The 22,967-nt window shown below is 40.1% G+C and overlaps 1 protein-coding gene across 1 annotated transcript; it reads left to right on the top strand.

Annotated features, from left to right (window-relative positions):
• The first annotated feature begins 79 nt into the window (after nucleotides 1-79).
• LOC126378430 (alpha-1,3-mannosyl-glycoprotein 2-beta-N-acetylglucosaminyltransferase) lies at nucleotides 80-22,732 on the top strand. Its single transcript, XM_050026787.1, has 9 exons — nucleotides 80-717; nucleotides 8,883-9,022; nucleotides 10,271-10,484; nucleotides 11,524-11,602; nucleotides 12,376-12,525; nucleotides 13,570-13,660; nucleotides 14,596-14,700; nucleotides 15,312-15,482; nucleotides 15,946-22,732. Exons 1-9 carry the CDS (start codon nucleotides 429-431, stop codon nucleotides 16,057-16,059), a joined length of 1,353 nt encoding a protein of 450 aa, XP_049882744.1. The 5' UTR covers nucleotides 80-428; the 3' UTR covers nucleotides 16,060-22,732.
• The last annotated feature ends 235 nt before the right edge of the window (nucleotides 22,733-22,967 follow it).

The raw sequence follows: 22,967 nt of genomic DNA, 5'->3' as shown, positions 1-22,967 counted from the left end.
GTCTAAAAATAATTGACTATCTAGTGACATGGTGGTATCACCAAATGTCACAACTGTCACATTTCCATTTCCAATTACATTGTGGATGGCACGTAAACGATTTGTTCGTTTTGCATTAAATTTGTAATAATATATTTAATATTTTGTTATTCAAAGTGATGAACTCCACGGCGGCCCGTTGGAGTCAAAATTGAGGAGTAGTGAGCTCAGAGATAGTACAGTTTATCTCGATTCGAAGTAACATGGAAATTGATTTAAGATTGTGTTTTTCCGGCTGCAATAAATAGTTTAGGATGTTTATTGTTTATGCAAGCACTCGGCGTATCGGTGGGTCATACGTGGACGTGCCATGGACGTGATAGCTGAGATTTACACGCGTCGGAAATATTCTTTGTGAAGAAAATTTTATTAGAACAACATTTTCAAAAATGCGCCTGAACTTAAAGAAAGTTTTTGCTGCGCTAGCGTTTGTGGTGTTTTTTTGGCTGATTATAACGTATTCTCCAGTGATGGAAGTGCCAAGGCCCATGTTTAGGAAGGGTAGTAATATAGGAGATATAGAAAAGAGAATACTAAAATTAGAAAAAGAGATTGGAACACAGTCCAGCGAAATCACGAGGTTATTGGACACAGTCAAGGAAATACAGAAAAGAAAATCCACCACCAAAGATGAGATGTATGAAATACAGGTGCTTGAAAGACTAAAAAATGAACAGGGTAAGTAATATAAACATATTTTTAAAGTATTTTTTTGTATACCTGCATTATCTTCTATATATTTAAAGGCTTTTTATATATATTTTTTAAATCATGTGCATTTGCTCTGTCACCATTCTGCCTCTAAAAGAGGTTAAGGAAGTGTTGACGTTGTAATAAGCTTATCCAGAAGTTATTGAAAAACCTATAATATCTTTGGGGTTTTGATAGACAGAATAATGCAGGTGTATATTCAGCTATTGACCTAGGAGGCGGCAAATGAGAGATGACCTGTGTCTATGGTATACGTTTCTGAGGTTAAACCTTCTAATATACAAACATGGTGGCATATACTTTATTTAACACTTTCATGGATAGTGGTGCTAATTCCTGCAGACGCCATCTAATTTTATTTTAAGTTATACCTGTCATTTTCTTATCCACTGAAAAAGAAAGGGATGGGTAATCAACAAGCATAAAATTTATGGAACACACGTCTATTTTAAGCAGAAATCTAAAACAACCGTCTAAATATTTTACATCGGCCAATAACACAACAGAATTAAGTAGACAGCACGTCAAACGGATTGCATACCAGGGAGATACCTTTTTGATTCGCTCGGTTATGCATGAATTTACTCATTCTTCCTAAAATTTACGACTGTCAATCATCCGTCTCTTTCCTTTTCGGCGAATAAGAAGACGACAGGTGTTATACCTGTTGTTTAAGTAAAATTAGGAGGTGTCTGCAGGAATCGGGACCACTTTATACTTTACTTAACTTAACTTTCATGGACGGTATGTCTATACCATATTCCCAATCCAAAGTGTTACTATTGCAAATGAGATGTCAATGAACCGTGGTCAGTGACCCTGAAAGTGTTAATGGTAGCTACTGTACTTAACTGGGCTCCTTCAGTTACATTTCTTGGGTAGTTGGTTATATTTTTTGTGTGGTTTATGTTTATGTTAGTGGGCTCTGTTTTCCGCATTCTTCTTCTATCGTGGGGGTTGTGAGGGTTACCAACCTCATCAACCCTGGTGTCAGGGTCGTTGAGCCGCCAAAGGCCCCTGACATGACTCATGTAACAACTACTTACTTACATCAGTAAGTAGTAACCGGGACCAACGGGCTTAACGTGTTTTTCGAAAACGGATCGTCTTACTTTCGGACAAAGTTGATCACCCTGTAATGTCCTAACGAAACTAGGGATCACAAAGTGATTTTTGTGATATGTCTCCACCGGGATTCGAACCCGGGGCCTCCGGATCGTGAGCTCAGCGCTCAACCATTGGACGACGGAGGGCATATGAGAGCAACGTGATAGGTAGTGTCGTATCGCCGTCTATAATGGTCGAGGCGACTGTGTTAGTGAAAACTGCACTTAAGATAACTTACAAACAATGTGTTCATTAATCTGGTAATATGAGTATCGCTGATAAAAAATAATGGCTGGAGTATATCTATTTATGCCATATTGCCGTAAAATGTATTGTATGCCACGAGTGTCTTGATAACAAGCGCTCCACATGTGTTTTGACATGCATTATAGTTGTCCCTTCTAATATGCGCGACGTGGTAAAATTATCGATCGAGTATCGACTCGAAACTTATCGAAGTTTTGTCGAAATCACCACCTATCTTTCTTTCTTTCTCATAAACTCATAAACAGCCTATATACGTCCCACTGCTGGGCACAGGCCTCCCCTCAATCAACCGGAGGGGGTATGGAGCATACTCCACCACGCTGCTCCACTGCGGTTTGGTGGAGGTGTTTTTACGGCTAATAGCCGGGACCAACGGCTTAACGTACCCTCTTTCTTTCTATCTTTTGTAAAGTGATGATTTGATCATCATTCATCATCATCAGCCGTACGACGCCCACTGCTGGGCATAGGCCTCCCCCAAGGATCTCCACGACGATCGGTCCCGCGCTGCCCGCATCCAACGGCTTCCCGCGACCTTCACCAGATCGTCGGTCCACCTTGTAGCGGGCCTACCCACTGAGCGTCGTCCGACACGTGGTCGCCATTCCAGAACCCTTCCGCCCCAGCGGCCATCGGTTCTCCTCGCTATGTGTCCTGCCCACTGCCACTTCAGCTTTGCAATTCTCCGAGCTATGTCGGTGACTTTAGTCCTCCTGCGGATCTCCTCATTTCTGATTCGATCCAGCAGGGAAATACCGAGCATAGCTCTCTCCATTGCCGGCTGAGCGACACCGAGCCTCCTCACGAGACCCATAGTAAGCGGCCACGTCTCACTGCCGTAGGTCATCACTGGCAACACGCACTGGTCAAAGACTTTGATCATCATTAAACGCACTAAACTATGAGGCTGGTATAACCGCCAAGAGTGGCTCAAGCCCCGAAAAAAAAATAGATAAAAAAAAAACACCTATCACGTTGGTCCACGGAATAGAAGAAAGAGGTAAGAAGGACCAAGTGAGCGTGAAACGCGCGCCATACAAGTATGAGCAAATAGTTCATACTTCAACTTTGCACTCCACTCGTCCGCAAACTTTACGACGCACGGGGCTCCACGATAGTATATTAAAAGATCGTCTTGTACATTATAACCTGCAGGGTAAAAAATAAAATATCGTCTATGATCTTCTCTTCTTCTATCGTGTGGGGTGTGAGGTGGATTACCAACTCCATCAACCATGGTGTCAGGGTTATTATTGAGCCGCCAAAGGCCCCTGACATGGTTCATGTAACGACTACTTACGTACATCAGTAAATAGTAACCGGGACCAACAGCTTACCTTCAGAAGCACGGATCATCTTACTTTCGGACAATCAGGTGATCAGCCTGTAATGTCCTAACCAAACTAGGGACCACAATGTGATTTTTGTGATATGTCCCCGGATTCGAACCCGGGGCCTCCGGATCGTGAGCCCAACGCTCAACCACTGGGCCACCGAGACCAATCACAGCGTTCAAGAGAGCGAAAAACGAAGACTCTCTGTCACTCTCTCCCTCACGGTGATTGGTCGATTCCTACACATCTCCGCTCTCCGCACAGCTCCGCGTCAATGGTGACGCAGCCTTAGGGCTTTTCCAACCTGGATTGAACACATTAACTAAAGTACCTATTTCGTATCTATCTATTGCCGTATAGTATGATAATGGTGCTAATTCCTGTAAATACCATCTAATTATATTTTAAGTTATATCTGTCATTTTCTTATCCGCCGAAAAGGAAAGGGACGGGTAATCGACAAGCATAAAATTTATGGAACACACGTCAATTTTAAGCACAAATCTAAACCAACCGTCTAAAAATTTTACATCAGTCAATAACCCGACACAGTTAAGTAGACAGCACGTCAAACGGATTGCATACCAGCGACGTACCTTTTGATTCGCCCGGGTTATTCATTCATTTACTCATTCTTCCTAAAATTAAGAGCTGTGAATCATCCGTCCCTTTCCTTTTCGACGGATATGAAAATGACGGATATAACTTAAAATAAAATTAGGCGGTGTCTGCAGGAATCGGGGCCATTACTAATGTATTATATTTATATCTATTAACATCATCATTATTATACTAACAGTTTACCCACCTACTTATGGACACTTTTCAAAAATAATTATAATTAAGTAACTATGTATATTTGTTTATGAACACTTGAAATATATTTAAATATTTTTTTTTATATTTTTTTATGTTATTTATGTACGAACTTATGTAACAAATTAATAAATAAGTATGAAACACGATGTCCATGCCTCACTCGTCTGGGCCCGCAGAATACCAGCGTCGTGGCTCATGCCGCGGCTTATTCTGAGCGAGGTCCATTTATTGAGGACGTCCACCACCGCCATATGACTGTTACGACCAATATTTTGTATTTTATTATTATTTTTCTGTTCCTTTTACGTTTCTGTTAATAATTGTGATTTTGTGTAAGTTTTTTTTCCCCTACTGTGTTTGTATTGTTACTGTGGCGTCCTCTAATAATAAATACTTTCTTTCTTTATTTCAACCTCTTTCTTCTATTCCGTGCGTTGGTATAACAGAAAGGGGGTTATGTTTTTGTGAACTACATGATCTAATCTTGACCTGTTGCGTCATTTGCTTCCAATGCATTGTAGCATTCTTTTGTTTATAGCACTCGCTACAGCATTCCTTTCTTCATTGTCAATCTTACACAGTAAGTTTTGTTCCGTGCTAAGGAGGAAGTGGGCAGGGTAGTGTGTGACCGGTACTCGTCCTCACACTGTCATTGGCCTTCGCTCACAGGCCTAGCCAGCATAGAACAAGAAATAATACTACGGGTGGTATTAATAAAATAATCTCAGCTTCGAGACTGCCCTCAAGATCATGTCAATGTGACAGTTCTCATATAAAAACAGGGACTTGAGCACGATCTTGAGGGCAGTTTCAGCTGAGATAAGTTTATTAATACCACCCTAAGTATAGAACGGCAACTCTCCGCTCCCCACCAGCGTCCGAGCTAAGTTTACCTCACTTCCCCTCGAACATAGTTTAGTCTTGAATCGTGAAGGCTGCCCGCGGACCGTTGTTTTTATTTTTATCAATTTAGTTTACATGTTACACACGCATCTGTGTGTGACGTCTGACACCATACGATTCAAGTCTAAACTATGTTCGAGAGGGGGTGAGGTAAACCTAGCTCAGACGCTGGTGGGGAGCGGAGAGTTGCCGGTCTATACGTAGTAATTATTCCTTATTCTATTGTCAAGTGTAAAGCTTATTTATTTATATTGTGAACCTTTATTGTTCAAAATTGTCGCGTTCAGCGTTTTGGCTAGGCCATATCGTCGTTGCCAATTTAAAATCTATTATGTGCAATCGGGTCAATTTTATAGAAATTAAAAAAAAACTTCCGTCTGAATTTTTTTTGTATGACTGTGTGTTAAAAATATTAAAAGATTATTTATATTTACGCACGGTCAACGAGCATTAATATGTATACACTTTAGTACCATGTCACATTAACTTTTTTTGACAAATTGAACTGTGAGTCTCACTAAATGTCAAATATGTTAGTGCGACAGAGTCCTAAAGTGGGTACATTATATTGCTCATGACTGTACATAAGAGTTTGTACTGAATGTTTTAGGAGCAAAATAGTATTCGATTCTGACAAAAAAGAAATTTGGTGAGTGCGGCACATGAGAGTTTTTAAATTGGCTACGACGATATGTTGAAGTGGCTAATTTGAAGGCGCGTTTAGTGTATGGTGCTGTGTACATTGCGGGCAATTTTAACCCTCACGAAAGGGTTTGCTTTCGGGTTACTGCGTTAGTCAAAATGTTGAATTCTCCAAAGACTTATACTGAGTTAGCTCCTTTCGTGGCGACCATTATCGGCCAGTTTGTAAACATATTGCCTGATAGCTTTCGCTACCATGATTATCCAGGTAGGTGGTACCCTTTTTTTATAAAATCGGTTAAAATGTGTGTTATACCATTCTTCTGTTGTGTGGGTTGTAAGAACCGACCTCATCAACCCTGGTGTCAGGGTTAATATTGAGCCGCCAAAGGCTTCTAACATGGCTCATGTAACGACTACATACTAACATCAGCACGAAGTAACCGGGACCAACGGCTTAACGTGCCTTCCGAAGCACGGATCATCTTACTTTCGGACAATCAGGTGATCAGCCTGTAATGTCCTACCAAAACACCACAAACACAAAGTGATTTTTGTGATATCCCGCACCGGGATTCGAACCCGGGGCCTCCAGATCGTGAACCCAAGACTCATTCACTGGACCGACGCCGTAATAATTACTCTGATATAAGTTTCATTATTGAACCGTCAAAAGCCCCTGACATCTAGGCCCCTAATGTCTATCCATCATGGCTTCAAGTAGAGCTTGATGCACACAGAGTCAAGGAAGCGGGTCAAGCGTGCCGATAGACATAAGACCATGATATCCCAGGACAAGCGTGCCCATAGAAATGAGACCATGATATCCCGGGTCAATCGTGCCGATAGAAATGAAAGGTTGATATCCCGGGACAAGCGTGCCGATAGAAACGAGGCCATGATATCCCGGGACAAGTGTGCCGATAGAAATAAGACCATGACAACCCAGGACAAGCGTGCCGATAGAAATCAGACTATGATATCCCATGACAAGCATGCCGATAGAAATGAAAGGTTGATATCACGGGACAAGCATGCTGACAGAAATGAAACGTTTATGTCGTGGGACAAGCATGCTGATAGAAATGAAACGTTTATGTCGTGGGACAAGCGCGCCGATAGAAACGAGACGTGGATAACCCGGGACAAGCATGCCGATACAAATGAAACGTTGATATCCCGGGGCAAGCATGCCGGTAGAAATGAAATGATGAGAACCCGGAACAAGCGTGCCGGTAGAAATGAAAGGTTGATATCCCGGGACAAGCGAGCCGGTAGAAATGATACGTTGATATCCCGGGACAAGCGAGCCGGTAGAAATGAAACGATGAGATCCCGGGATAAGCGCGCCGATATGTCAAATGAGATGTCTGTGAACCGTCATCCGTTCTACAAAGCACAGTATGACTGGCAAAATGTCTGGGGTATAGATGGCAAGATCTACACTCGCCAGCGGCTTAGGCCAGGTATGACTTTTTCAGACATTCGCACACACGCGCGGCGCACAGTTTAGCTATAGAATAGGAAAAATAAAATACTACTTATAGAACGGCTATTCTCCGCTCCCCACCAGCGGCTGAGCTAGGCTTATTACCTCTAATTCAAATATCTTTATTCAGTAGGTAACATAGTTACACTTTGAATTGTCAATTTTTACATAACGAACGTCTCATCCGCCTAAAACTACTGCAGCTTCTCACAACCTGTATAGCCGGGGAAAAGAAGCTGCAAGAAAACCCTCGGCACAGGGCCCTAGACGTTCTTTAAAAATATAAACATAAAATATTGGTATACAATTGAGTAATTTAGCTGCCTAATATCAGTTCTCAGACAGTTAATCCCATAAGATAAGATAAGATAATCGCATGCACACATGCATTCATATCTTCTAAATAATCACTAATTTTGTAATAAGTAACCTTTTTTGTAAAGTTTTTGTTTAACTACTGTCTTAAAACAGTTGAAAGGCAAATTCTGAACGTCAATGGGAATCTTATTATTCCTCATTATTTAACCCCCCCCCCCCCCAAGGGTTTTACTTTAGTCTTCAATCAATCGTATATACGATTATTTGCTATAAACACCATCCGACTGATTTGAGAGCTAAAATGGAGAAATAAAGGAAATCTCGAAATTGTTTTAGAATTGGCGTTTCTTTTTTTCCCTTACATACCGAATTACGTAGTCGTTAATTGAGCCACGTTAGGGGCCTTTGGGATATAATCATCATCATCAATTTAGAGCCACGCTCTTGTCGGTGTAGCATTTTCCATTCCAGTCTATCAAAGGCCAATTCCTTGACTCCCCTATAAGACACGACGTTAACCTTTTTTTTAATCTGTTCCATGTAAGCTCTTCTTGGTCTTCCCCTTCCTCTCTTTCCTTCTATGATGTTTTTAATAAATTCGTCGTGTCTTATTAGGTGTCCAATCATCTAATAATAAATAAATAAAAATAAAATAGAGTTTATTTCGGACATGTTCCATAGAAGTTAGTAACAAGCAATAAACCCGACACCAGTTTGATGAGTTCAGACATTGACCCCACACGAAAATTGGATAATTGGCTAATTGACAGTTGAAGCAATAAAATATGAAATATATCAGATATGGTAGTTTATCATCATCATCATCATCAGCCCATTAACGTCCCCACTGCTGGGGCACGGGCCTTCCCTATGGATGGATAGGGAGATCGGGCCTTAAACTTATCACGCGGGCCCAGTGCGGATTGATGGTTATTAACGACTACTAATGCAGGTAGTTTTTCATTTAACGATAATTATCCAATAGTTTTTTTAATAAAAAAACATTTTTAAATATATTTTATTTTTACAAAATTAGAATGCGATTTTTTATCTGTGTATTACAAGACACGACACACGGGCGGCCATGATTGAGCTTCGTGTGACGTCACATTTCACAAAATAAACAAAAACTGTCTGTCAGGTTTCAAGTTATTCTGTTTGACCTGTGTTTGACAGTTACTTTGTTTGTTGAAATGCTACGTTCCCTAAGCACAGGTGAAGTTATAAAAACTATAGCCCTTTCTATGTTTCAGGTCGACTATTACCTCCTCCGTCGAACCCTGTCCTCCCTGTATTGGTGATAGCGTGCGACAGGGTGACAGTCAAGAGGTGTTTGGACAACCTCATCAAGTTTAGACCCAGTAAAGAGACATTCCCCATTGTAGTTAGCCAGGTGAGTTTATATCAGCTTTTTTGACGTGACTTATTGTATATTTGCCGCAGATGGCATTAACTAGTTGGCCGGAATTTATATCAGCTCTATTTAGATAAGAGCTGCGCTCTTGTCGGTGGAGTAATCGCCATTCCTCTCTTCTTCCCGCCAAAACCTTCACCTCCTGATACGACACGACCTGCACCTTCTCTTTTATTTGTTTCATAAATGTTCTCCTAGGTCTACCCCTTCGTCTCTTCCCTTCAATTTTTCCTTCTATGATGTTTGATATAAATTAATCGTGTCGTATCAGGTGGCCAATCATATTTCCTCTCCGGTTCTCTATAGTCTTAATTCATCATCAGCGGTTATAAGACCCGTATTCACAAATTCAAATTCAAAAATATTTCGAATAGAATAGAAATTGTTTACAAAACAATCACAAAAGAAGCAAAACGGATGTTCGTCGAAATGATCATAAGGTGGTGGTGGACGTCCTGAGATAAAAGGGCCTCACTCAGCACAAGTCGCGGCGTGAACCACGACGCTGGTATTACGTAGACCCCGTTGGGTGAGGCATGAACATCGTGTTCTATAAATATGCCAGCTATATACAGGGTGTTAGTGACATCGTAACGAATACTTGAGGGGGATGATTCAGACCATGATTCTGAGTTGATATGAAGTGGAATTTCCTATCGGAAAAGTCATTAAATTTTTTGTATTATTTTAAATTATATTCAGGTGTATACTTTTGCGAGGAAAATGCCACTTGATATCAACTCAGAATCATGGTCTAAATCAACCCTCAAAGTTTTCATTACGATGTGACTAACACCCTTTATAATAAGCGTTCTACCATCTGGGCTGCCACGGCTCCTCTTTTTTAACCCCCCTGTACGGTCACGAGTACTAATATGTATACACTTTGAAACCATGTCACATTAACTTTTTTGACAAATTAAACCGTTAGTCTCATTAAATGTCAAATGTGACTCAGACTCATGACTGTACTGAGTTGTGATTTTGAATATATTTTATTTTCAAAATCACAACTTAGTTTTTTTTTTAAAGAACGTCTAGGGCCCTGTGCCGAGGTTTTTCTTGCAGCTTCTTTTCCCCGGCTATACAGGTTGTGAGAAGCTGCAGTAGTTTTAGGCGGATGAGACGTCCGTTATGTAAAAATTGACGATCCAAAGTGTAACTATGTTACCTACTGAAAAAAGATATTTTTGAATTTTGAATTTGAATTTGAATGTTTCTCGCCAGGATTGCAACCACAACGCGACATATCAAGTAATAAAACAATTCACTGACGCGGACCCCTCGATAACGGTGGTCAGGCAGCCGGACCAATCGGAGGTGGTGCTGCCGCGACAGAAGATCAAGTTCCGTGGGTACTACAAGATAGCCCGCCACTACAGGTTCGCGCTCAACCACGTGTTCACCACGCTCAAACACGAGAGCGTCATCATCGTTGAAGGTTGGTGGTCTTCATCACCACATTGGCCATAGCGGTCAGGTTAGAGATGAAAACGAAGTTCGCCTTTAGTAAAATATTGTAAAGTTGTTGTTTGTAAAGTTATTGGAAAGACCTTAAAGTTTGTCGGGTCCGAAAAACTACACACTGTATATCCCGCCGGCGTGGTAGACGATTCCTCTCATTCAGCGCTTATCGCTATCGACCAAGTAAAGTCGATTAATTGGGTAGTTTCCTATGTCGAAGATAAAGACAGATCTAAAGGTGACAAAAGACGTTTTCTTTTTTCTATACAGGGTGTTAGTGATATCGTAACGAATACTGAAGGGGATGGTTCAGACCATGATTCTGAGTTAATATCAAGTGGAATTTTCCGTCGCAAAATTGTTGTTATTTTTTTAGTTTTGGACGTTGGTCTCGGCTATTAGCCGTAAAAACACCTCCACCAACCCGCAGTGGAGCAGCGTGGTGGAGTATGCTCCATACCCCCTCCGGTTGATTGAGGGGAGGCCTGTGCCCAGCAGTGGGACGTTTATAGGCTATTTATGTTATGTTTATGTTTTTTAGTTTTTATACTTTTGCGATGGAAAATTCCACTTGATATTAACTCAGAATAATGAGCTGAATCATCCCTCTCAGTATTCGTTACGATGTCACTAACACCCTGTATAACTTATTTATGAATTTTAATAACGAAAGATATGATAATAAGCGACTTTTTGTCACGTATTTCATGACGTCACAGGTTGCTTTTCATACAATGTAATAGTAATTTCGTGTTTTGACGTTTAATTAAAAGTAACTGATTTGACTAGTTGGAAACTACCCTAGTCTTTCATATATATATTCCTCTCAGACGACGCCCTGAGCCGAGGTTCGCGCCCAACTGGGTACCCTCAGGCCTGTTGTCTTAATTTTTTAACCGGGTGATAGTTACACTAGTTAGTATACAGTCCTCAGCGCTCCCCATTTGTCCAATGGTCCCAATTTGTCCAAAAAATAATATGTATATTTTTTAAATATCCTTTTTTTTCGTCTGCAGATGATCTGGACATTTCCCCGGATTTCTTCGAGTATTTCTTGGGAACATATCCGCTGCTTCTCAACGACCCTAGTATATGGTGAGTTTAATATTATGTTGTATCATGAAATAAGATAGTTTTTCTTTCTGCAACATTTCCTCGGCTAAATAGAGGTTGTGAGAAGCTGCAGTAGTTTTAGGCGAGTGCGTTAGTTATGTAAAAATATATTTTTGTAAAAAAAATACGATGTGTTCAGCAATTACATCTTTTATAATGTCAGTTGAGGCAGACTATTGTTAAAATGAATTTATTTGACAATAAATTGTAGTTAAATAAGAACAAACAAACATGCATTTTGTATGTTAATTGTGTTTGTGTGTGTATGTGTATATATGAGTGTGTGTGGCTGTGTGAGTGCTTGCGTTAGCCTTACGACTTAAATGTAGTCTTGGGTTCAGAAACTGCTATGAAAAGATGCAACATTGAGCCTTCTCAATGGGAGGGTTTGGCAGCACAGCGCCCAGAATGGCGCAGGCTGGTGATGAGGCGAGTACACGAGTTCGAGCAACAGCGCACGGCAGACCTCGACGCTAAACGTGATGAGTTGAAGGCCCGTCCCCCTGCCGCTATTCATTATAAATACCAAAACGGTGTGCTCACGTGCCCTCACTGTGCGCGGGAGTTCACTGTAAAGATAGGCTACATAAGCCATCTTCGGGCGCATCAGCGTCGTGCCGACTAGGAGTCGAAGTGGTCGCCATGGCCGAAATCGGTCGGAGAGATCATCATCATCATCATCATCGTGCGATAGCAGCTTCCACTGACGCGTGTACGTGTTAGTTGCAGTTAAATGTAATTTGAATGTCCATCAGGTGCATTTCAGCGTGGAACGACAACGGGAAAAGGGACGTGATCGACCTGGCCCACCCGGAGCTGCTGCACCGCACGGACTTCTTCCCAGGGCTCGGCTGGCTGCTGAGGCGGGAGAGCTGGCTTGAACTCGAGCCCAACTGGCCGCCCGCGTGAGTACTCCTCATCATCATCAGCCGTACGACGCCCACTGCTGGGCATAGACCTCCAGGATTTCCACGACGATCGGTTCTGCGCTGCCCGCATCCAGCGGCTTCCCGCGACCTTCACCAGATCGTCGGTGAAGGCTCCCTGAGCGTCGTCCGACACGTGGTCGCCATTCGAGAACCTTTCCGCCCCATCGGCGATCGGTTCTCCTCGCTATGTGTCCTGCCCACTGCCACTTCAGCTTGGCAATTCTCCGAGCTATGTCGGTGACTTTAGTTCTCCTGCGGATCTCGTCATTTCTGATTCGATCGAGCAGGGAAATACTTTCAGTAATAATAATGTTTATTGAGTACTCCTACCATCCAATATTCCAGCTACAGACAACTAGGCGTCGGCAGGCATTTCATCCTTCATCATCCCTCTAACTTTATCCCGTTTTTCACAGGGTCCTGCAAATTTTCTCTTAGTGTTGTGACGTTCATTAGCGTAGTGACGTATCAGTCGACATTAGGTTGGAGGATTCTTTTATTTATTTATAAAGTACAGCCTCATCACATATATTAAAACATTTTTACATTTAGAAGGTTACGGTATTGTGACTAATTAATTATACATGACAATGGTGCTAATTCCTGTAAATCCCATCTAATTTTACTTTTAAGTTATACCTGTCATTTTCTTATCCGCCGAAAAGGAAAGGGACGGGTAATCGACAAGCATAAAATTTATAGAACACACGTCAATTTTAAGCACAAATCTAAAACAACCGTCTAAAAATTTTACATTGGCCAATGACCCGACAGAATTAAGTTGACAGCAACTGTCAAACGGTTTGCATACCAGCGAGCTACCTTTTTGATTCGCCCGGGTTATTCATTCGTTTACTCATTCTTCCTAAAATTAAGAGCTGTCAATCATCCGTCCCTTTCCTTTTCGGCGGATAAGAAAATGACAGGTATAACTTAAAAGTAAAATTAGGAGGTGTTTGCAGGAATCGGGGCCATTTACGGCGTACATAACATTTCTATCTTACAGTATGTAATTTCCAGATTTTTCGACGACTGGTTACGTAACCCGGAGAACACGCGCGGCCGAGCCTGCATCAGACCTGAAGTTTCTAGAACATACTCGTTTGGCAAGGTAAGTGCACTCATAATCTGTGATAAAATTTTCTTTATTTTAAATATAATTTCGGCTCTCGATCCGGAGGTCCTGGGTTCGAATCCCCGTGGGGATAATCACAAAACCTCACCGTTTGAGCAACTAAATGAAATGATTACTTCATGTTATGGCCAAATGTTGGCAATCATCATAAAATTAGTAACATTATCCACCGGTAGTGGCGCTGAAAACTGGTGTCGATTGTATTTAAAACTTGATTGATATTATAATCGATGTAAATGTACAATTTATGATATTGATCGATAGTATTGTTTAGGTAAATAATTTTGAACCTAAGAAATTAATCGACTATTCGCATTTTTTATTACACCACATAGCATGGACACCGCCTACAGTGCAGTGATATGACCAATCGTTGATTGAAATATAATTAAACTTTGACGTTTCAACGATATTTATTGGTCGATATGGTCAACATAAGTTGGCTATTTCATGAAACATAACCATTTCATGAAATGGTCTAACACATCATAACCCTGACACCAGGGTTGATAAGACTGGTATTCCATCTCACAACCCTCAAGATAAGAAGAAGATCATGAAATGATCAATTCTATGATCTGACCACTACATTTATATGTAATTCAAATTCAAATTCAAAAATATCTTTATTCAATAGGTAACATAGTTACACTTTGAATCGTCAATTTTTACATAACGAACGTCTCATCCGCCTAAAACTACTGCAGCATCTCACAACCTGTATAGCCGGGGAAAAGAAGCTGCAAGAAAAACCTCGGCACAGGGCACTAGACGTTCTTTTAAAAAAATAAATAAACATAAAATATTGTTATACAATTGAGTAATTTAGCTGCCTAATATCAGTTCTCAGACAGTCAATACCATGCATTGATATCTTCTAAATAATATTTTAATGGTACGTTTTTCCTCAGGTGGGTGTTAGCAAAGGACTGTTTTTCGACTTGCATCTGAGACATATGCAGCTTAATACGCAGTTCGTAGAGTTCACTAAACTGAATCTCACATATTTGTTGAAGGTAAGTTAATTATTACATACGTTTTTTTTGTTGGTATCAATGAAGTAGGCTGAGCTGTAGGCCATCTACGGGCTCCACAGGTGGCGGATAGTGGAACGGCCATCAGATATTTATTTATTTATTACAAGTTCTTATAGCTAATTTACACCACTATCCAAAACAGACCCAAAAGAGCGTGTTAACGCGATAAATTGATTAATATGATGGTTAGCTGCGAATATAAAAATAATTTCAGTATTAGCAGAACGTAGTGGGTAGTTCACTGGGACGGGCTAACCTATAAAATGCTACTTAGGTTCTATGACGATCTAGTGACGTAGCGAGTAGGCGCCGCTACTTCAACAGCGCACCCCTGATGTCGGGCAGCAGCGGTATCAGTACTGGTTGGAGGCCGAGGAAATGGATTCTGGTAGGGCTCTAGCTAGAACATCACCGATTGAACATTACCTCTCCCCCTCGGTCTTACTTTAGTCTTCAATCGTAAGGGCGTCAGACGTCACACACACAGATGCGATACTATAACGTCAATGTGTAGTGTCTGTGTAAAACGAGGTGTTTTGTATGAAGTGAAGTTCTCGAGTGGTAGTAAGTAATGAACCCCCCATCCCCAGGAGAACTACGACGAGGCGTTGACGCAGGCGGTGGCGGCTGCGCAGAAGATGTCGGCGGACGAGGTGATGACGTCACGCGCGCCCGCGGCCGGCGCCGTGCGCGTGCCCTACATGGACGCGCGCAGCTTCCAGAAGGCCGCGAAGAAGCTCGGGCTCATGGACGACTTTAGGGTGAGCACGCACGCAGTAATGCATGTTTGCATGCACGCAATGATGCACACGTGCACGCATTAATGCATGCACGCAATTATGCACACATGCACGCATTAATGCATGTATGCATGCACGTAATGATGCACACGTGCACGCATTAATGCTTGTATGCGTGCACGCAGTGATGAACAATGAAAGAGCAAAAGTGCAGTCACTGATGCCAGCGAATTATTTGTGAACAGTGGTGAAATTTTGAACCATTAGTTGTCATAACTATAAAATTTATGTTTTTGTAGGTGTTTTTGGTCTATTACAGAAACGACATGTAACCAGGAGGTCTTAAGTGCAACCAGTTAATTTATTACTTCGCAAGAAACTGATTGGAGTTTTGAACCTCATCGTACACATGCACGCACGCAATAATGCATCAAATTTATTTTCGGAAAGAAATAAACAAAAGAGAACTATTTTTTTTTTGCAGAGCGGCATTCCTCGTACGGCATATTTCGGCATAGTGACATGCTTCGTGCGGGGTAGACGAGTGTACCTGGCACCCAACTTCAACTGGTCTCAATACGACCCCTCGTGGCAATAGCAGAAGGTAATACCCGCGCTGGCGGGGTGGGTACACTGAGGTAGTTTTATTGGGTACAGGTTAGGAGAAAACATACATATATACACATACATAGCATCACGAGGTGTATAGTATACGCTTTGTATACTATACACTTTGCATAGTATACACTTTGTATGGTATACACTTCGTATAGTATACACTTTGTATAGTATACACTTTGTATAGTATACACTTTGTATAGTATACTGTTGAGAGTGTATACATATGAAATGATCGAGAAAGCAAAAAAAAAATACATGCTGATTTTTATATTGAACAAAACTGACATTTTAAAAAACAATAGAACATACTGAAGAAAATGACAAGTGTATATATATAAAAAACGTTAGGTCGCCCAAGGAGGCCGTTGTTGACATGTACAGTCATGAGCAATATAATGTACCCACTTTAGGACTCTGTCGCACTAACATATTTGACATTTAGTGGGACTTACAGTTCAATTTGTCAAAAAAGTTAATGTGACATGATACCAAAGTGTATACATATTAATGCTGGTGACCGTGCTATACAGTTATACACACCCACTTCTCGCCAGCTATGTCTAAGTCCTATGTAATAGTGGCGAGCCTATAGCCGTTCTTATCGTGTGGGTTGTGAGGTGGAATACCAACCTCATCAACCCTGGTCCCGTTAACCGGGCACAAATCCTGAAAACCACGTGATATCAATTATCTGAGTAATGTAAAAAATGTTCTCAATAGGCTTCCAACTAGTCAAATCAGTTACTTTTTACTAAACGTCAAAACAGGAAATTACTATGGAATTTGTATGAAAAAGCACACTGTGACGTCATAGAAAAACGTGACAAAATGTCGAACTTATTATTGCGTTTTTATTGATTAAAGTTCTCTAAGTTGAATAGAAAAAAGAAAATGTTTTTCGTCAGTTTTAGATTTGTCTTTATTTATTTAGTAGTCAGAATTTCATAATTTATCTTTGACCTAGGAGGGGTAGGGGGAGGGGGTTTTATCCAGCTTACGACATCGTATCAACAGTGGCTGCAAGTTGTCTTTGATTACTTGTGGCTCTGCCCACCCCATTAGGGATAACGGGCGTGAGTTTATGTATGTATGTATGTATCTTTGACCTACAAAACTACCTAATCGTACCTTCTTTTTCTTCTAGCCTGTACCCAATAATATTTTGACGTCACAAGAGCTGATGTTTTTACACCACTACAAAATGTTTTTTATGAGGATAAAAACTTAGAAGCTCAAATATAGGCGGCAGCACTGTTGAGTGTTCCTAAATTTTGTCAGTTCTCCATACTGTACGATCACGAGCATTAATATGTATACACTTTGGTACCATGTCACTAACTTTTTTGACAAATTGAACTGTAAGTCTCACTAAATGTCAAATATGTTAGTGCGACAGAGTCCTAAAGTGAGTACATTATATTGCTCATGACTGTACAGCTAAAATTCGTGATAAATTGCTATAAAATGTGGAGCAACGTGGAGTGTATCCCGTCTGAAGGATGAGTTACGAAAAAGAAAAGCCGTCACTTGCAAAAAGGCAGTTTTGATTGAAGATAAGTTTTCCCAAGGTTTCATCTTTCCGATCTTTAGGGACGAATAATAAATATATCACTATTATTATTATTATTACATTTATTTCAGAGTATACTCCATATCTTCACTGAAAAGGCAAAATTACGTAAGCGCCAAAATGCCATTTCAAGAAAAAGTCATTTAAAGCTTTTTGTCGTTTTTTTTATCACAACTTTTTACCAATTTGTTCAATTTGGGTGACGTCAATGTATGATTACATTGTTTTTAATTTTCTATATCTAGTGGTACATATTATAACATGGAGTGCTATTTTAGGTTAATTTGGCGCTTATGTAATTTTGCCTTTCTAGTTACGATATTATTGTTAGTAAGAAAAAGGCGCTTATAAACTATGTTAGTAAAGTAACACTAGGTACTGGCCCCGAATCCTGCAGACACCGCCTAATTTTATTTTAAGTTATATCCGTCATTTTCATATCCATCGAAAAGGAAAGGGACGGATGATTCACAGCTCTTAATTTTAGGAAGAATGAGTAAATGAATGAATAACCCGGGCGAATCAAAAGGTACGTCGCTGGTATGCAATCCGTTTGACGTGCTGTCTACTTAACTGTGTCGGGTTATTGACGGATGTAAATTTTTTAGACGGTTGGTTTAGATTTGTGTTTAAAATTGACGTGTGTTCCATAAATTTTATGCTTGTCGATTACCCGTCCCTTTCCTTTTCGGCGGATAAGAAAATGACAGATATAACTTAAAATAAAATTAGATGGTATTTACAGGAATTAGCACCAATATCTATTTTTCATAGGCACCTGAATTAGGCATAATAAGTACCTACTACTACTATACCTACCTACCTAGTAGTAGGTACCTACTATACCTACTACTAGTACTATGATTTTGCAGTTAATCACTGCGCAAATGGTTATAGTGTATTATATACATTGTATTGCAAACTGTCAAATTTTAAAAACACTCAACAGTAGCGACACCTGGCGGGAGATATACACAACATACAATATAAACAGCCTATATACGTCCCACTGCTGGGCACAGGCCTCCCCTCAATCAACCGGAGGGGGTATGGAGCATACTCCACCACGCTGCTCCAATGCGGGTTGGTGGTGGGGGTTGGTGGTTGGTGGACGGGAGAAATGGGCAGTTTTTATCCTTGTTATTAGTTGACGTCACAAGTAGCTTAGTAAATCAAATGTAAATATATATAAAACCCGCCCGACGGGCTAAACTGGAGTAAGGAAGTAAAATATATTTTTTTCCACTATTTTGCCAACTAGGGACTTTCCAGGCTCCGTCCCTCAACAACGTAGATGGCGCTGTACAGATTTTCCTTCGTTTAACCTTCGATATCCTTGGGTAACAAACATTATGCGTCTTTTATTTTTGTGTTTGGGTATAAATAGCGAACCTATTACACCCGGGTACAACACATCTTCCACACATTATTATTCTGATCAAAGTAGAAGAAGCAATATAGGCAGCAACATAATTCTATTCCATATCTGATCAAATAATCAGAAACATTTATTCAACGTAATTATCATGGATAAACTTGTTAAAGGTCAATGTAACATTTTCGAATTTACGTCATTTCGCAAGGTGTTATGGCTGAGGAGAAACGACAAGAAACTGCAACAGCAACACATCTTTTAAATCAAAGGGTACATTACAAGTTATTTAATAACTAGAAGAACACATTCAATACCAGACATTTTTATCATTTAGGTAGTCATTAATCTTACAATAAGCTTTTATTACATAAAGTAAGCTTCACGTGAGCTTTAAATTTATTCTCTGACAAATTTAAAATATTATCTGGTATTTTATTGTAAAAACATATACATTATACGTAACTAGCAACAATATTTTTTTATATGCCTCTGCCATAACGTTATATTTTTGAATAATTATATACCCGAGTAATAAGAAAATAGGTTACCACGTTAAATCTGTACAGCGCCATCTATAGTTTTTTTGGGAAACTTAGCCTGGAAAGTCCCTTATTACTCTGGCAACCTTTGTCGTCATCATAATTAATTTATGTGGTTTTTGTTAACAAAACCCCGCAATAGACAAGCTAGTTACAATCCGGGTAAATTCATCATCTCATTTGAAAATATCGAGGTTTTGTTTAAGAAAAACCACATCAGAATGTGATTAATATAATACAAAATAGGTTAATTTCATTCCACTGATATCCTAAAAACAAATGGACTGACAATCGCTTAGGATTTTTTTTTTCTAAAAAAGCGTCCGTACTGTGTTGTAAATACGCATAAATTACGTTATGTATAAAGTATAAGTTCGTTCCCTCAAATTAAGATGTTATGGCGGTTGTAAGTGTCATCAATTCGCCCTCGACTAAATTCGATCTTGCCACGCCGTCGCTTGAGACAAGATAGCCGCGGATGCTTTTTTAGAAAGATTGGTAATCTGTTTGTTTATGTTTCATTGTCTATATTTGGGGCCGTCCATTAATCATGTGATGTTGTTTTTGGCATTTTTAACCCCCCCCCCCCCTGGTGATACATGGTGAGGTTCAAGACTACCCCCTATCCTATATCACGTGTATTTTTTAGTACCTACCAAAATAATTGCACGAAACGCCGCTTCTCGGTTCAGTATCGCGCGTTTGCTGAAAAAATAAATACTCGTGATATATTACTACACGCCCCCTCCCCCCTTATCTTCTCTTCTATCGTGTGGGTTGTGAGGTGGAGTACCAACCCCATCAACCCTGGTGTCAGGGTTACTATTGAGCCGCCGCCGCCAGAGGCCCCTGACATGGCTCATGTAACGACTACTTACTTACATCAGTAAGTAGTAACCGGGACCAACGGCTTAACGTGCCTTCCGAAGCACGGATCATCTTACTTTTTGGACAATCAGGTGATCAGCCTGTAATGTCCTAACCAAACTAGGGATCACAAAGTGATTTTTGTGATATGTCCCCACCGGGATTCGAACCCGGGACCTCCGGATCGTGAGCCCAACGCTCAACCACTAGACCGCGGAGGCCCCCCTTATGATGATATTTCGTGATTTTTTCATGGACCCCTCCCCCCTGTCGAGCCTCGCATGATTAATGGACGGCTCCTTTTTGCTCCGTGGCTACAAACAGGGGCGAGACTTGCCCATTGAAGCACGGAGCCCGCACAGTTGGTCCCAGACTAATTTTACCCATTGTCTCAAATCAAGCCATTATGGTCTCCCACAAGTAAATCATCACAAAATTCATGTTTTATAACCGTTGTGCTTTGTGGTAGTGGTTCCTAATAGGCTATTTTACAACTTAGTCTAAGGAGATTATTTTTACGAATCGTTAAAATGGAAGTTTTTGTTTATTCCGTGTGCGTCTTTAAGCAACTTCTCGTACCCATTAGGGATACCTATGGTATAAGAAAACTAGGTAAACTCAATCCTATGACAAGCCGCCATTGCTAGCCCTTTGATGACGTAAGTGTTGCCACTGTGTTACCAATTAATTGGTATCTCCAACATTTCAAGCAAGTAAATCTTATTGAAAATTAAGTGACATATAAAATTGACACATATATAAAAATCATTAAAACTGTAAGTAAATATTTTACTAAAAGTTCAAAATTTCCTTGCAAAGTAAATTCAAAACATTGGTCGTAGGTAATGTCGTGAATTGTCTATGTCTAATGTTGTCAGGCATCACATAAATAATAAAGCCAATATTTTGGTAAAGTATTTATTATAGGTAATTATTTTTTTTACAAAATGGCAACCCAGGGTCGGATGACGCCAGTTGGGCTAACCTTGAAATGTTAGCTGTCACTTATAGGTTGCGGGCTTAGTACCGTAAGCGACTCTTTCTCGCCTCGACATACGTCACCCGTCACTCTCTCTCACAATACTGCACAGAAAGAGACAGACGATCTCTGTCGCGACGAGAAAGAGTCGCGTGCTTACGGTGCTAAGCTCGCTGGTTTTCTTATACCATGCGCGTACCTAATGATGTGTCGTTCCCGGGAAAATTCCCATTTTGGGAACGTTCCCGGCGGAAAAAAGGCGCAAAATTTATGTAAAAGAGTCTTATTGTCTAATCTTTAAAAAAAGAAAAGCAGCCAGTGTCCTTACTATTAAAGAGTTGTTACAGGAACTTTCCCACTTTGGGAACATTTTCGGGAACGGTCACCACGGCCATCACGGCTCGTACGGTCACGAGCACTAATATGACTGTATACACTTTGGTACCATGTCACATTAACTTTTTTGACAAATTTAACTGTAAGTCTAACTAAATGTCAAATATGTTAGTGCGACAGAGTCCTAAAGTGGGTACATTATATTGCTCATGACAGTACGACTAATTGGGGAGCACTGCCTCAACAGCCTTTATAATATAACATTATGTTAAGAAAAGTGGAATATTAATTCTACAAAGACTGTGATTACATTGTACATATTCTCGTATAGGTGCCGGCTCTAGTAGACTTACGCTATATCTATCTCTTTCTGACACGTATCGTAAGTAAAGGATGGCAACATTTTTAGTGCTGAAAATATAAAAGTTTAGTCTACTCGAATTGGCACCATTAAGATATTACCAACAGTTATAATTTTCAATTTTTAAGTTAATTGGCAACATTCATGAAAATCTCCCATTAAGTTTTGATTAGTTTTATACAAAAAAAAAATACATGGTACTAGATCTTTTGATACATTTATTTTGATATATATTAATCTGGCTGTGGTCTCAGGATTAAATATCAACGTCACATTGATCAATGTTGCCAATTAACCTTTTAAGAATAAAATGTAGTAAAAGATAAAATGTAAAAAGTGTCTTTTTTTCTGTATACAAAATAGGTTTTGTATCGGTTAAGATTTTTACACTGGAAAACTAAATTAATTTTTAAAATGTGGTTTCTTAAGAATAAAATGTCCATATAGCAAAATATTATTGGAATAAGCGGGTTTCCTGTGTAAATCTTGGGTGCATATTGGTAACAAGACTTTCTAACACTACAGAATGTTATTGGTAGGAAAAATGTTTTTTGTACTGGTAACACTCTGTATCTCTAAAATGTTACGTAAATGTGATTTAATATATTGCGATTGAGTTTTGAGATTGTGTTTCATTGATTTAGATTTAGACCCTATCCTAATGGCGCGCTTTCCATGCCATGTTCCCCGAAAACAATATAGATGGGGCTGTCCAAAGCCTTCGTTTAACCTTCCAATTTTAAGGATAACAGACATATTTGGTGCCGATGCCTGCAGGCAAACCTAAATTTATTTTAGCTTAGATTACGGTTTAAATGTCAAAAACTGGATTTGTATTCTGGCGGCACATTTTAGTTG

The sequence above is a fragment of the Pectinophora gossypiella genome, chromosome 26, assembly GCF_024362695.1.
Source record: "Pectinophora gossypiella chromosome 26, ilPecGoss1.1, whole genome shotgun sequence".
In the NCBI taxonomy this organism is placed as follows: domain Eukaryota; kingdom Metazoa; phylum Arthropoda; class Insecta; order Lepidoptera; family Gelechiidae; genus Pectinophora; species Pectinophora gossypiella.
The sequence above is the reverse complement of the archived record's forward strand: the minus strand, read 5'-3'. Positions and strand labels throughout refer to the sequence as shown.